The 14,211-nt window shown below is 52.6% G+C and overlaps 5 protein-coding genes across 5 annotated transcripts; 3 read left to right on the top strand and 2 right to left on the bottom strand.

The window, feature by feature from the left end:
* The first annotated feature begins 133 nt into the window (after window positions 1-133).
* Window positions 134-1,226, top strand: BO79DRAFT_210034 (Yae1 family protein). The gene has a single exon (XM_025682718.1). It carries the CDS (start codon window positions 210-212, stop codon window positions 867-869), a length of 660 nt encoding a protein of 219 aa, XP_025537796.1. The 5' UTR covers window positions 134-209; the 3' UTR covers window positions 870-1,226.
* A 1,365-nt stretch (window positions 1,227-2,591) lies between these two features.
* On the bottom strand, window positions 2,592-4,336 carry BO79DRAFT_288789 (uncharacterized protein; the record flags this gene model as incomplete). The annotated part of the gene is made up of 1 exon (XM_025688721.1): window positions 2,592-4,336. One exon carries the CDS (start codon window positions 4,334-4,336, stop codon window positions 2,642-2,644), a length of 1,695 nt encoding a protein of 564 aa, XP_025537795.1. The 3' UTR covers window positions 2,592-2,641.
* A 2,614-nt stretch (window positions 4,337-6,950) lies between these two features.
* Window positions 6,951-11,311, top strand: BO79DRAFT_238875 (uncharacterized protein). The gene is made up of 3 exons (XM_025684857.1): window positions 6,951-7,412; window positions 8,255-8,300; window positions 8,648-11,311. Exons 1-3 carry the CDS (start codon window positions 7,401-7,403, stop codon window positions 10,951-10,953), a joined length of 2,364 nt encoding a protein of 787 aa, XP_025537794.1. The 5' UTR covers window positions 6,951-7,400; the 3' UTR covers window positions 10,954-11,311.
* Window positions 11,312-11,517: 206 nt separating this feature from the next.
* On the top strand, window positions 11,518-12,733 carry BO79DRAFT_176483 (SCO family protein). Its single transcript, XM_025679857.1, has 3 exons — window positions 11,518-12,065; window positions 12,143-12,467; window positions 12,537-12,733. Exons 1-3 carry the CDS (start codon window positions 11,598-11,600, stop codon window positions 12,656-12,658), a joined length of 915 nt encoding a protein of 304 aa, XP_025537793.1. The 5' UTR covers window positions 11,518-11,597; the 3' UTR covers window positions 12,659-12,733.
* A 66-nt stretch (window positions 12,734-12,799) lies between these two features.
* BO79DRAFT_246572 (molybdopterin synthase catalytic subunit) lies at window positions 12,800-13,582 on the bottom strand (the record flags this gene model as incomplete). Its single annotated transcript, XM_025685581.1, has 2 exons — window positions 13,553-13,582; window positions 12,800-13,467 (listed from the first exon to the last, which is right to left on the bottom strand). The coding sequence occupies exon 2, from the start codon at window positions 13,340-13,342 to the stop codon at window positions 12,800-12,802; it is 543 nt and encodes a 180-aa protein (XP_025537792.1). The 5' UTR covers window positions 13,343-13,467; window positions 13,553-13,582.
* Between the last annotated feature and the right edge of the window lie 629 nt (window positions 13,583-14,211).

The following is a 14,211-nucleotide window of genomic DNA, read 5'->3' as shown; positions in this document are numbered from 1 at the left end:
CAGCTCATGCCCTGATAGATACTCTGTAGTAGATAATAGATTAAACCCCACCAACCCCGACCCACCCCGCCAGCCGATCATCTCATCACATCACTTCCCCGCCCAAATTTTTCTCCAACACCAACACCACCATCACCATCACCACTCCTTATTTTACATACAAACAATTCACAAACCACACCTCTACAATCAATAAACTATAAACCAGCATGTCCACCCTCGACGACATCTTCGGCTCCTCCCCCCCACCCACAACCCACCACTCCCATCATCACCCTCCCAGCACCACCACCACCACCGAACCCTCCGACCTCCCCTCCCTCCGCCGCCAACACGTCACAGCCGGCTACCGCGACGGCATCAGCGCCTCCAAAACCTCCCATGTCCAATCCGGCTTCGACGCCGGATTCCCCATCGGCGCCCAACTCGGCATGCGCGCCGGTACGATCCTCGGTATTCTCGAGGGCGTGCTACGCGGGTACGACGAGAGCCAGAAATCCGTGGTGAAGAAGCTGCCTTTGGCGGGTGGTCGGAAGGGTGCTACCAGCACCAATGGCGCCGCCACTGCTACTTCTACTCCTACTACAATTACCGACGAGGAACGCCAAGCCAAACGCGCGGAGATACTAGCGTTGTACCAACAGGCCGTGAAGGAGTTGGATGTGCGGAAGGTATTCGAGGGGATCAGTGAGAGAGAGATTTCGGAGGGGGAGAAAGCTGAGGTTAGGCTTGGGAGACAGGGTGAGGGGGCGATAGGGAAGTGGGAGGAGAAAGTGAGGGTGCCGAGGTGGGAGGAGAATATGGATGCGTTGGAAATGAAGGATACTACTGCTGCTGAGGGGAAGGAGGTGGATGTGGAGGAGAGCTGAATGGGTGATTGAGGATGGTACTTTTTATCCTTCTCCCACCTCTATTTTTTTGTTTCTGGCGGGCCCTTGCGCCTGTCGGAATTCAACTAGAGGATCGGGGCCATGTCAGCCTAGACTGGATGTTTTTTCCAGGAGACCCGCAGCAGGAATTTCCCTGCTTGCTTGCTTGTTTGCCGGTAGGCAGTCTTGGCTTGTATGCAGTTTTGAAGCAGTGCATACATACGTCGGGGTCTGGTCTCGGGATGGCTACCTGGCGGACTGGCTGGCTGGCTGGCTCCTCCCCCTGCTGCTTGCTGTCGGGACGGCAGGACAGGATGGCCGGATGGTCGAGACGGGACGTGGCTGCAAGGTACGGAGGGGACTTTGCTTGCATGGCGTTTGTGCAGCTATGGCTGGATGGTGGCTAGATCACGCTGGATGTGAAATGACTACGTTGAGAGTATGTAGTTGTGCTGAGCAGAAGACAGATACTATCTATCTATATATATGGTGTTAGAATTGGTTTGAAATAATGAGTGGTGTTCGTTCCAAGCCGCCACTACTAAAGCCTAACCTACCTACCTATCCATCCATCTATACAAAGAAAGTTCCTAGCTAGATACGATAGACAAAAACCTTATGCACAAGACCCAAATCAACCAACCATTCAATCGTTCAACCAAAATCCACAAAAGTACTAAACTTAGGCCGCCAAAAACCGGTTTCATGCTGCGAGTCACTCATTGAAAAATTCAGTAGTAGCCAGATCCTCCCTCATTTCTTCAAGGGATGGAACGGAACATCCCTAGTAAGCCCAAGCTAGCCCGCGGCCGCGTCGCATCGCATCGCATCGCTTCAAGGGATGAATGAATGAATGGGTGAATGGATAAAGCCAAGGACTGAACTACAGTAGACTAAGTTCCCGTGTTTTTACTTTGGAACCCCTCGCTGGAAAAACCCCACACATGCCGGTGGAAATTCTTTTCAGTAGGTAGGAATCTGGGCCTTTGTGGTTCCGTTTGTTTTGGTTTGTTCGTATTGGGAAAGAGAACATGGTGTCGGTCAATTCATGAGGTATGGATGGATGGATGGCTACGGTGAGGAATGGGGTATTCATTGGGTGTGGTGAATGTGGTTTTCTTTGCTATTGTATATGGTATGTATGTTTGTGGTATAGATTGAGAAGAGCTCAGTAATTGATGTAGTATGGAGTGAGTGACAGGCGCGCCCGTGCGGGCAATTGCAAGCAATAGTGGGTAGTGAGCGAGTGTGGGTGGTTAGGAGCGAGTGACAGTAGATAAATAGACAGACAGACAAGGAAATGGGTGTCATGATGGACACAAATACAGACAGGCATCAGCATAAATCAGTAAGTAAGTGAGAAAAAAGAGTGGTATGAGACCAACTATCGTAATCAGTTCGTTGCCTCATCGTTACATGAATCATCGCAGCGCGTTCGCATTGCATTGCATCGTTTCGAGACTACCGGTGAGATTTCCATCTCAGGGGATATTCGTCTCGTCAGGTCATTGATTGGACATGGGCATGGATGGTGCCGCGCATCCATCATATGTATGTGGATTGTCATCATCCGCCGGTAGGGATTTTGGCGGGTCGTTTTGCGTTCAGCGTCATAAACATTAGATCAATCATGGCGATCCATTCAGTATCGTCGGACAGGGCCGTGAGGGTGGTTTTTGGTAGATCGTAGCAAATAGCCGTACATCATTTAACGCCGTATAGGACTTTTGGTTTTCGAACAGGAATGAGAAAATGAAAAGGATCGGGAATAACTACATGGGTCTGCGGGACCGAGGAGGTGTAATGTCGCCATGACAGCCCAGCACACGCAATGACTCCCACACCCGTTTATAGAGTGGGGGTCGTGCCAGGGATAGGATGGCCTTGTCGGATCGCTCTTCGCGACAGAGAGTGCACACTTTTTCACGCTCCGGGGAAAGTGACTTCTTCGAGTCAGACCGGGGTCGGCGTCGTGACTTCGCTTGCATTGCAGCTGCAGTTGTTCGGTCAATGTCGATGGTGCGCGCTTGACCGCTGCCGCGTCTGGACTGCGGTGGTACTAGAGAAGTCGTGGATGGGGCAACCAGTCGCAATGTCTCAGCCGCTGGCCGCAAAGCCTCTCGTGACCGCGCCTTAACGGTTTTCCGCGCGGGAGACGGGCAGAGATCCTCTGGGGGCTGATCGGGCATGGAAGAGAACTTCTCCAATTGATTGCTGTGCTGACTGTTGGGTGTTTGCGGAGGTTGAAGCTTTGGCGCCGACTTGGCTACCCTTAGATGCACTCGACTGCGAACCTTCTTCAACTTGTCCATTGGCTTCTTGGACAGCGACTTGGGATCGACCGACTCGGTGTCCGAGTCGGATTCCCAGACTGACTGTTCGCAGTAAGCTGGTCGTGACGCTGAGGTGGATGGACGATCACGCGCTGAGCTGGCGGTGGGATAGCGTTCAAGCAAGGGCGACCCTGGACTGGGACTAGGTACAGGACTCGGACAATCATTTGAAGGTATGAACATTGCTTTCTCAAAATGAGTGGCGTGTGGCTCCATAGTCACGGGGTTGATGCGAGACGGGGGAGAGATCATTGACGGAGCAATAGGAGGCCGGATTGGTGGAGGGGGTCCCTTCCTGCCGCTATGGGCAATGCCATTCCGGGCTCCATTAGGTAAAGATGGCAATGGCTTCCCACGATGGGAGGGAGGATCGTGACTGTCTCCTTGGTGCATGACCAGGGTATCCGACGACGCGTTAGGCGTCGCTGTATGCGGTCGTCCTTGTCGTACAGGCGTGGAGGGCTGTGTACACAAAGTTACTTGCGACTGGTTCAAGGGAGTGGACGAGTAAGGATATACGTTGTGTCTAGGACTGGGCGGGATGGGAGGGGCGTGCACTGGCAGAGACTCTACCGCGGGGAGGGAGTTGTCAGGATAGATGGGAGCAGAGTAATTGGATGAGAAGGAGCTGCTGGGTGTCAAGTCTGGTGTCGCTTCGGTCTGCACTGAGCTGAACGAACTGTGGTCGTGATGCCCAGAGGCTGTTCCCCACGGACGGGATGATGCAACTTGCTGAAGACCAAGTTGATGTTCTAGCTCGACCACAGACAAGGTAGATCGGTTGTTGTTGGATCGCAATCTCGCAGATTCACCGCGTGCAGTGACAGCAAAGGGAATGTCTTTGGAATACACCGAGGATATCATTGAATACGGGTTACCTTCTTCACTGCCTCTCACATCGCGACTACCCGGTCGACGACTGCCCCAGGGCGAGGCGCCTCCTGGAGTATGCTCCAGGTAGAATGGATCAGGGATTGACTCGTCAACAATCTCTGGCCCTCTAACAGTATAGAATGATGATGCCCGCTTCCTAGGTGGCGTAGCTGTTGGCAAAATGCTTGCAGTCTGTGATCGGTTCCGGCAGCTGTGAAAGGCGTTGGATTCGCCGGGAGGCCGAGGATATCCGTCAGCCATGGGCTATGATTATGACGCCGGTGTGAATTTGATGTGGTGCATTCAGACAAGCAGAAACTTCATGAGAAATGAAAGGGACGGATGCAGTTCATACAGGTTCAAAGGAGAGACTAGGTACAAACGAAGGAATGAGGATGGCCAGAAACGAAGAAAGGGTCAAGGGCGGAGGGGATATGTTTATACATCTCCTCCCCAAAAATAACAGTGATGCCTATCCTGGACTAGGGCAGCCCCATTGCTGGACGGTGGCTAGGTCGGGGAGGAGCCCCGGCGCATGCCAATGCAGAAAGGCGTAAACAGAGCTCGAACGTCCGAGCGCACTGACTCTGAGGACCTATCAGACCTTACATGGTCTCCTTCGGTAGGGATGGGGATGTGCAGCAAGGCGGCAGACCATAGACGCTGGAGCAAGGGAGGCCCCGGAATCCCGATCCGCAACTTTGTTGACGCGGGGTCCTGGTTTTCTGACTCGGCATTATAACCTTGTGCAGTTTCCCTGGAGTTTCAGACTCGGCCTGAGAATGGTATAACGTCAACAATCGCTGTCTGCAGCGTTGCGATTCGAAAGCATTGCGGGCTTGTCAGCTGAGGTCCAGGGGCGTGCCTCCATTATCATCCGCTATCTACTCCCAATGTTCAGGTTTGGCAGCGCAAAAATAGGGCCTGCATGCATACAGTCGACCGGTCCTGCATGATTGTCCCGCTAGTAAGCGCGGCTAGCGATACTACAGGACCTTTCTGAATGAGGCCTGCCTTTGCTGTCAGTGCGATTTCGAGGAACCTGCGTAGACAATGTTCTGAACTATGCCGGCAATTCCAGAGCCGTGGATACAGGCTGGGGTCTGTTCCAGGAACCTGGTCTCAAAGAAAGAAGCAGAACAGAGGTGGTCGCGGATGGCAGAGGCAGGACATGCCGGACTCAACCACGGCTCTGGTGGCCGATCGGCAGCCGATCTTTGGGTCTGGCCTTGTCATCCGTGACCTCCATCTCTTTGTTGCGGGTCATTCTTCCGCTCATTAACCTCGAGCGATAATTAGACCAGACTGTCAATGAAACTATCTTCTTAGTCGAAGTTTCCGACGTAGTTTTTCAGTGCCAAAGCTCAAGTTCTGAGCAGATCCCATCTGACGCAACTGGTTCTTGGCAATTGGCTATACAAAGATCATGCCACGACCCGCATTCCAAAATTCCAGGTTGCTGCGGATACTGCAGTTCAGGCATTGGAAGGCCGGAGATCTTTCCGGTGTAATTGATCGATTGAGTTTAGTCGTTTTCGAAGAGGTGGTAGTCTGGGTATAAGAAGGTCTTGCCCCCCCCCCCCACGCATTTATTCTCCGAAACGGCTGGCTTGCCGCTCTGCTGGACTTGGTACTCAAGTCCTTGCTGTGAGGTCTGCAGAATATTGGCTCTTTTACCGCAATAGACTCCCTAGCTCCTGTCCTTGAACCAGCCAGTTTCTGAACCTGAAGTCGGTGAAAGTGGTTTCTTTCGTCCGAGATTTGGGTTTGGCATAATGTGCATCTATCGGCAGCAATCGTCCTTGCAAACCGTTACCCTCACCACAAGAGTAAAACCGTTCCATAGCATGTCATTGAAAACTCAACCACGTCGTATCCTTTCTGCCTGGCTGGCAAAGCATCCTCTATCAACCCATCCATACCTTGCCCTCGTTTCGTCTAGACTGATCACTGATCGCATCATGCCCATTTGCGTTTACTTTGAGTAAGGCCACTCTGGCCTCGGGCCTGTGGCGGCTCGAGTGACTGACAGTGCGGCTTTAGGAGACTTTGTCGTACAAATTTAGCAGGCATCTAGACCGTCGGGGAAGCACGAAGTTGCATGGCCCGCATTCCCGGACCTGTGCATGACGATGCGGTTTTGCATTTACTCATGCATCTCTCCCACAACTGCTCCGCCGGTTATGCATTGGATTATTTTTGCACACCAATTCGGTGTAGTGAGAAATGTTTTGTGTGTAGGCCATTGTAGGTGTAATAGGGCAGGTCTTTAAGCTGGCTCTAGTTTCCCCATATGGATGTTAACGCAGAAGCGCCAACGTTTCTTGCCAGTCAAAATTATTGACGCCTCCCGGAGTTCTTTTGCATGGTTTATTGATGCTTCTTCACGGGTAACTCGGGATGAAGGCGCACGATCCTGACGTATCCTTGAGCAGCTAGTATTCGCTTACTTGCATGGGATCAAGCTCAGCTGACTACTTGTGCGCAGGCAATAACAGTCACTATTTGCCCTGTCCTTGGATTGTCTCTCCGCTGGACTTCTGAATCATTGCCGAAACATCATCAATTGGATGTATAAACGGATTCGAATGTTATTCAGGCATTACCTCAGCCCGAGTAAACGTTATGTAACTATTCTAGTCAAGAGTGGCTGTTTTGTTAGAGTGGTGAGACTTACTGCAAGGAATCTCGACAGGTCTGAAACCGGGTCGGACGGATTGCCTCCCTTGAACTCAATTAATACCCGACTCAGAAGGCCCTTGCCTATTGCTCGTCCTTTTGCAAAATTTAACCCTTCAGCTATAACCCCGAGTGTTCACAGGTCCAATTTCCACTGAGAGGCTGAAATTGCACCTGGGCCCCACGATCAACGCCGAAATCCTGTTTTATAGAACCTATAGCCCCTCTCAACGAAGACGCCCTGGTTCAGCAATTGCTCTGGTCTCGTAGGAAACGAGACAGAACTGATTCTTCACATTTACTTACTCCCCTTCCGAGAAACCCTTTTGATATATTTTCCGTGTGGTTGTACCGCTTATTGTGCGACCGTGGAGGAATAAGCCAACGCTCCATCGTCATCACCACCGGGTCTGTGCTTTTAGATGGACCCAGAGTGGAGTTGATTCGACAGCCGGCCCTGGCCGTATCCAGGCTCTGAAAACTCTAGCACAGATCATCAAGGGGCCTCTTTCCTTCGTATGGTGCCAATCATCCTACTTTCCTTTAGGCTTCGAGATCGAGAGGCTTCTCCAGCAAGAAATGACGGCCTGAACTACCGAAAGTCTGCCAGCGACGTGATTCAGTACCTGGGCCACTGGCCAGGTACATGGCGGTGCTAGTTGGCAGCTACCTAATCATGGCGTGGAACTAAGTTGAACCCCAATCAGGGATTGCCAGCACACCCGCTAGGGATTGGGCCATTACCGCGACGAAGCTTGGACTAGCGTTGGTTTCTATATATATGTCTTTTCCGACGGGGCCATGATGCAATACATATGGAGTGGGTTTGATATCATCTTAGAGGACTGTGAAGAGCAGTGTCCATTTCCAGTGGAAGGCAGAGCGAACGACCAGGAAGATCGTTCGATGGATGATTTCATTGCTATAACCCGATGAGCAACAGGGCTTCGGAAGACAAAGAGAGACATGAATTGCCTAAATAAAAACCAATTGATTCACCTTGGGTAGACAATTAGTTTGTTGTCCAACCAACGGGCCATCTGAATCATCGTAGTCTATCTGTGCGACCTTTTGTAGATTGAAGGTGGGAAGGTAAGGCGTGTGGTAAGAATTATCTTGGCCTGCAGTGTTGTGAATCATGGCCATCGGCGGGTCAACCATCCTTCTTAAGTGCCTGCGGCGAACATCAGAGATTGAATCCGGTGCAGTTGGGGGTGGTTGTGCAGATCCAGAGAATCAGTCTTCCTCATCGATCGGGAGGGTGGATATTTTTTATTTTTATTTTTTTTTTTTTTTTGGTGCCCGGCGTGACTGACAACGCGCTCCTCAGTCGATTTTCCCGATCTTTTCCCGTTTCAATTTCCCTTCCTTTTCCACCCTCCGACGCCCGCCTCACAGTTAGCTAGCTGTTGTTCATACAACTCAGACCGCTGCTACCCGGCCTTGAATCCTCCGCGGGAGCCATTGGGCTTTCTTGCTCTGCTCCATGACTGCTACGAGCCTCTAGCGGTGCTCGTTGCGGTCTGCAGGGCGCTTCCTGGTACAGGTAAGATCCCGTCGCTGCAACTGTCTTCCCGATTTCCCAGCCATCGTAATTCTGCGACGGCGTCTCCCTATTCGACCAGCCACTGCCTTCAAATCCCCTCTCACTCTCGATTTGCGTGGCTCGCTCTGAACTGCTTCCACGCGCCCCATTACTATTCTGTCGTGTTTCGAATGAATTTACCCACTGTGCAGCATTCTTTGTGCTAACCCATCGGACATACACAGCGGCGGGTTCATCTTGTGTGCTGGATAGTGCTAGATACTGCTGGAGCTGTGCATATTTCTCCTGACACGCTGTCAAAACCCACGTCTGGTTGCAGGGCTCTCGTTCCTGGTCCCATTCTGTAGGGGCCGAATCCCAATTCGCACCCACGTTGTCGTCGCATATCCCGTTTCAGCATCCTCCATCTTCAGCGGTGTCTCATCGCAATCGCGCCGACTTTGACGAGACCTACGACGTTAACGACCCTACAACATTTACGACCCTTTCACCGCAACGCCAGCAGCAGGCTGCTTCCCGTGTCCTTCCTGACTCTACCCATCATCCGTCACTTCGACCCTCGAGCGCTTTCGGAAGCACTCGTTCATTGCGGAGAACAGCCAGACTTTCCCAGCGACCTCCGTCCGTATATGATACCGGAAGGCCATCCCAGGTAGAACAGACTATACCGGTGGTCGTGCGACCCGCTTCGGAACACCAAAGTGGTCTCGCTGCTCTGCGTCCAGCACTGTCTGAGGCGCAAACCGAAGAAGACGACGAAGAGGCCGACTCGGAAGAGGAATCCTCCCGGCGACCAGGTGAATCGTACTGGCCCCATAGGGCAACCAGTGTCTCCCCGCGCACCGCGTCTGCTATTCTCTGGACCTTGGAGGAAGCACTTCGCAAACCAATTCCGTTTACACTAGACTGGGAAGAAGTGAATGCGCCCATGTCTGACGTCGCGGGTGCCCCCGGTCCGTCAGGCTTTGGAGCCAATGGCCGTACTCAGAATGGATCTACTCGCGCCACTCAAGGTCCGGTCCCTGTCAACCCACACCCTGCAAGTGGTGTGCGGACGCCCACGGATATCATGAGGCAACGCCGGGATCGAGAAGCTCGCAAGAAAGCAGAGCAGGAGGCGAGGGATCGGGAGCAGGATGACATCGAGCGCAGACAGCAACAGGAGCAGAATAGGCCCGGTCAAGCTTATGCTGCTGGCGTTGCCGGTGACAGAACTTCGCAACGAAGGACGCAAATCCCAGAGCGGTCTTCCACAACGACGAAACGACCAGAGCCTCAAGCCTCTGCGTCTATCCCTGGAGCTGGTGGTGCACATGGACCTCTGAGGCCGACTACCTCGGCTGGGCAGCCCAGTGCATCTCAACAGCCTCAGGCTGCCCCGCAGAGCTCTGCCGGGTGGTCCAAGCAGCCAGCTCAGTCGGCGTCTGAACAGCCAAGTTCCCAAGGCCAGCAACAATCTCGTAGAATTCCGTTCCCTCACGCCTTCGAACGATGGGAAACACTCTCATCCCATTGGGAGGGCTTGACTGGTTACTGGATTCGCAAGCTGGAGCAGAATAATGAAGCGCTCGAGCGCGATCCTCTGAATCAGCAAATGGCGCGCCAGGTGACGGACCTTTCTGCCGCTGGTGCCAATCTTTTCCATGCCGTGGTTGAGTTGCAGCGCCTGCGGGCCTCATCGGAGCGCAAGTTCCAGCGTTGGTTTTTCGATACCCGTGCTGAACAAGAACGCTCAAAAGAGTTGTTAGCGGAGCTAGAGAGGCAGGTTAGGACTGAGAGACAAGCTCGGTCTGATGCTCTCACTTCATTGCAGAAAGCAGAGAGCGACAAGTCACGCGCCGAAGAGCTACTGAAAGAAATGCGCCGTGAGTTGCAAATTTCCAAAGACGAGGCCCGCCGCGCATGGGAAGAATTGGGTCGGCGTGAACAAGAAGAACGCGACCGCACTACATCCCTCCGGAATGGAGAACCTACATTAGTCGGAGGCGTACAGGTCGTACCGATGATCCCAGGCCCCGCCAGTCGGCATAATACCAATCGCCCGCCAACCCGAGAAAGCCCATACGCAAGTGGTGAGAGCGCCGCGAGGACCACAGCGGTGACGGAAGGTCAATACTATGAAACTCCTGCATCCCCAACCGGCACCGATCCTTTTGTGGAAGGGCATAGGCCCATTCAGGAACCTCCATCATCATCTCCGGAAGCTCAGAGACAATATCCTGGACATTTCTATGAGCAGGGTGCCGCATATCCAGCTCGGCCAACGTCTGAGAATGATGACCGCTCCTACGGCCCCAGCGTTGCTAGTAGCGAGCAAGGAGAAGAAGAGGCCGGCAGCAGCTACCGCCGCAACCCGCAGGGCCAGCCAACTGCTTACCAGCCTGCCATGTCCGAAGCGAGCGACGAGTATGAGCATGGGTCAGTAGAGGAAGGTGGATACCCACCCAGTTCTATGCCCACAACATCCGGACCTCTCTATGGAGGCTACACCCAGTCTGTCGATTATAGCGGCTCGGGATGGGGTGTAGGGACAGGTTGGGAGTCCGTAACCCCGCGCCATCGTCATCCTACGCGCCTCAGCGATGTAATCGAAGAAGAGGAACCACGGACGACTCCCAGTCGGGCCAGCTTAGCCAGTCGAAGTGTACAGTGAAATACTCCCGACTTCCTCCGTACATACCATCTTTCAACAACCTTCGGGGGCAAAAGATGCATTTGCTTCATTTCTTTTCGTTTATACCAAGTCTCGCATTGTCTTTACGCCACGAACCGTGTCAAAATACCACCTGTCGTTTTCGCTTCATCGGTTTCTCTACTTTTCTACTTTACTGTTCCATTATATCAACCTGCGTGCCCTTGTTCCTTCGGCGACCATACTTCCCGGCGAGCAATAAATTGCATAGCAAGCATGTACGACTGCTCCCCTCGCGCAGTGCATTGGACAGGACTGGCGTCATTGGACAGGAGGTCGGGTGTAATATTTGTAATTTTACCATTCTTAATGTCTTCTCAACCATGGATATCAAGCCCTATACGTGGGTTGCATCCAATTCTATAGATGAATGAAAAAAGTCCTATAACCCATTAGCCCGCACCAAAATACACGTGACACGAAGTAATCCCTGTGTGCCTAAGGCGCAGACGCTAAACCCCATCCAGAAAACCAATCCTCCGGACCGAGCTGTCTCGACCATCCAAACCTCCGCCGCGGACTCCGAAAACCACACCTACCTCAACGCCAGAAAATCCGTGCACCAGCGCCCCTCTCCCCAACCCGGGCAAACAACAACACCAACAATGGCATCAACAATGAGATCCATGAGCCGGATCCTCACACGGACCTCTCGCTCCGCCCTCACCCCAATCGAACACACCGCCGCGAAGACGACCGGTCTCTTCTCCGCGCAACTCAGAGCAGCAACCAACATCAACAGCCGCAGCACCAGCAGCAACAGCAACAATGCAGGACTACTACTCCGCCGCTCTTTCTCGACCTCTCCGCCTTGTCTTCGCGCGCGCACAATGGGCCAATTGAAGGCGCGGAACTCGACGGGTCCGTTCTCGTGGAAGGCGGCGCTGCTGTTCGTTTTGACGGGCGGTGGTATGATTATTTACTTCCGGGTTGAGAAGGAGAGGTTGGAGAGGAAGCGCATTGCGGAGATGAGTAAGGGGGTTGGGAAGCCGAAGGTGGGAGGTCCGTTTACGTTGAAGGATTTGGATGGGAAGGAGTTTACGGCGGAGGATTTGAAGGGGAGGTATAGTTTTGTGAGTATTCCTTTTCTTTCTTCTTTTCTTACTATGGGATTGGGATTGAGGCTAATGGTGGATGGTTTGGGGGTTAGGTGTATTTTGGATTCACTCACTGCCCTGATATCTGCCCCGATGAGTTGGACAAAATGGCCGAAATTATTGATAAGGTGAAGGAGGCTACGAAGGGCGAGAATGTTTTCTTGCCTGTGTTTATTACTTGTGACCCTGCCAGAGATACGCCTGAGGTGCTGCGCACTTATTTGAAGGAGTTCCATCCTGGTATTATTGGGTTGACGGGAACGTATGATGAGGTTAAGCATGTTTGCAAGCAGTATCGGGTGTATTTCAGTACCCCGAGAGATATTAAGCCTGGGGAGGATTATTTGGTCGATCATAGTATCTATTTCTATCTGATGGGTATGTTCCTTTTTCTTTTTGGGGGGGAAGGGGTTGCTTGAGCTGAAGCTGACTTTGTTTGTTTGACAGATCCCGATAACGACTTCGTCGAGTGCATCGGTCGTCAGGATACGCCTGAGTCGGCCACGAGGACGATCATGGAACATATCAATGACTGGAAGCGGGAGGGCAAGCCCCTTAAGAAGGACTAAGTGGTGATGGTCTCTGCCTGCCTCGATGTGTATCATAGACAATACCCTACTCCGTGATTGTAAAATAAGACTGTCAATTAGCATTCTCCACCCATCACCTATCATTGCCATATCCACTCACCTACCGACTTATATCCCATTTCACCCCTGCACTAACTTCCCCTCCGCATCCCGATCCCTATTCGCCCTCCACTCCCCCTGCCCATCCACAAACACCTCTTTCTTCCATATCTCTGCTTTCTCCTTACACAGCTCCAATACCTCCTCGCCAGCCCTCCACGCCGCGCCGCGATGTCCCGCACTAACCGCAATCACGATACTGCTCTCCCCAATCGGCACGTCTCCGAGCCGATGTCCAATCACGACACCCAATAGCTCATGTTTCGTCACCGCGTCCTCCGCGATCTTGGACAATGTCTTCAGCGCGAGGGGCGGGTATGCGGTGTAGCTTAGTTGCGCGACGGGGCGGTCTTCGAAGGAGTTGCGTGTCGTGCCGAGGAAGAGGACATTTGCGCCGGCGTTGGGAGAGGAGATCTTGGATAGTGCGCTTGTGGGATCGAGGGGGTGGTAGGTTAGGGTGATGTGGGTGTTCAGGGTGGGGTTTGTGGTTGTGCGGGGGTAGGTTTGGGGGTCGAGGTGGGGTGGTATTTGGTCGGTTTGGGTGGTTGGAGTTGTGGAGGACATTGTGGGTATTGTTTGGTATAAATGCGAGGGGTTATTGTGTGGATGTATTGAGAGTGGTGGGCTCCAGTTGTCACTGTATTGTTCTGCTTGTGGGGAGCGGATGGTGTTTACGAGGTGGATGCTGACTTGAGGGATATAATGAAGAAGGTTAGTGTAAGTTGATACAGCCAATGCGGTGAGATTCAGGGAACAGAGCTTGGAATGCCATACAGAGTGAAGGTGCAAATGCGAGATGTGCCAGCAGCTTTGGGATGTTAGATAGCGGCGTGCCTTATCTCCCACCGAAGATGCTGCGGGGAGCTGGTCCCCGATGGAAGGCGGTGAACATAGCTCGGCTTTATAGGCGCAAACTGGCTAAGGAAGCCGTTAGCTGCGGTCGGACATAACAGTTTCCTGGTAATTAATGCCGGCAGAATGCATAATTGTATCATATGAGCCCGTCTACCACATTCGTTCACTCAATTTACCACATCATGTCTAACACGGTACCAGATTTCTTGTTATCATGACTGCATTCAGACTCGTATAGGATTTCAGTCTGTGGGGGCGGAGAAAGGGACTGCTGTCACTTTCAGCCAAATCTACATGGTACACGATCGAGTGCGTCGATTCCTTGACATGCCGTCCAGTAATATCGTCCGCGTCAAATTGTTTCCCAACGCGGGGATTTAGATGACATGTTACTCTTCTGGGTTAGAGGGACAATAAATTCAGGGCATGCTCTGCTCCGCTGTCTAGCAAACAGGGACGGAGCTAAGCTTTCAGCCGGCTTGACCGCGTCATCAAATGCGGGGGCAAATCTTTCCTGTCGCAGGTCCATCCATTACTTTGCAGGCCGCAGTGCAAAGAGGAAGGCGAAAGTAGACTAT

The sequence above is a fragment of the Aspergillus costaricaensis genome (assembly GCF_003184835.1).
Source record: "Aspergillus costaricaensis CBS 115574 unplaced genomic scaffold BO79scaffold_23, whole genome shotgun sequence".
Classification (NCBI taxonomy): Eukaryota; Fungi; Ascomycota; class Eurotiomycetes; order Eurotiales; family Aspergillaceae; genus Aspergillus; species Aspergillus costaricensis.
The sequence above is the reverse complement of the archived record's forward strand: the minus strand, read 5'-3'. Positions and strand labels throughout refer to the sequence as shown.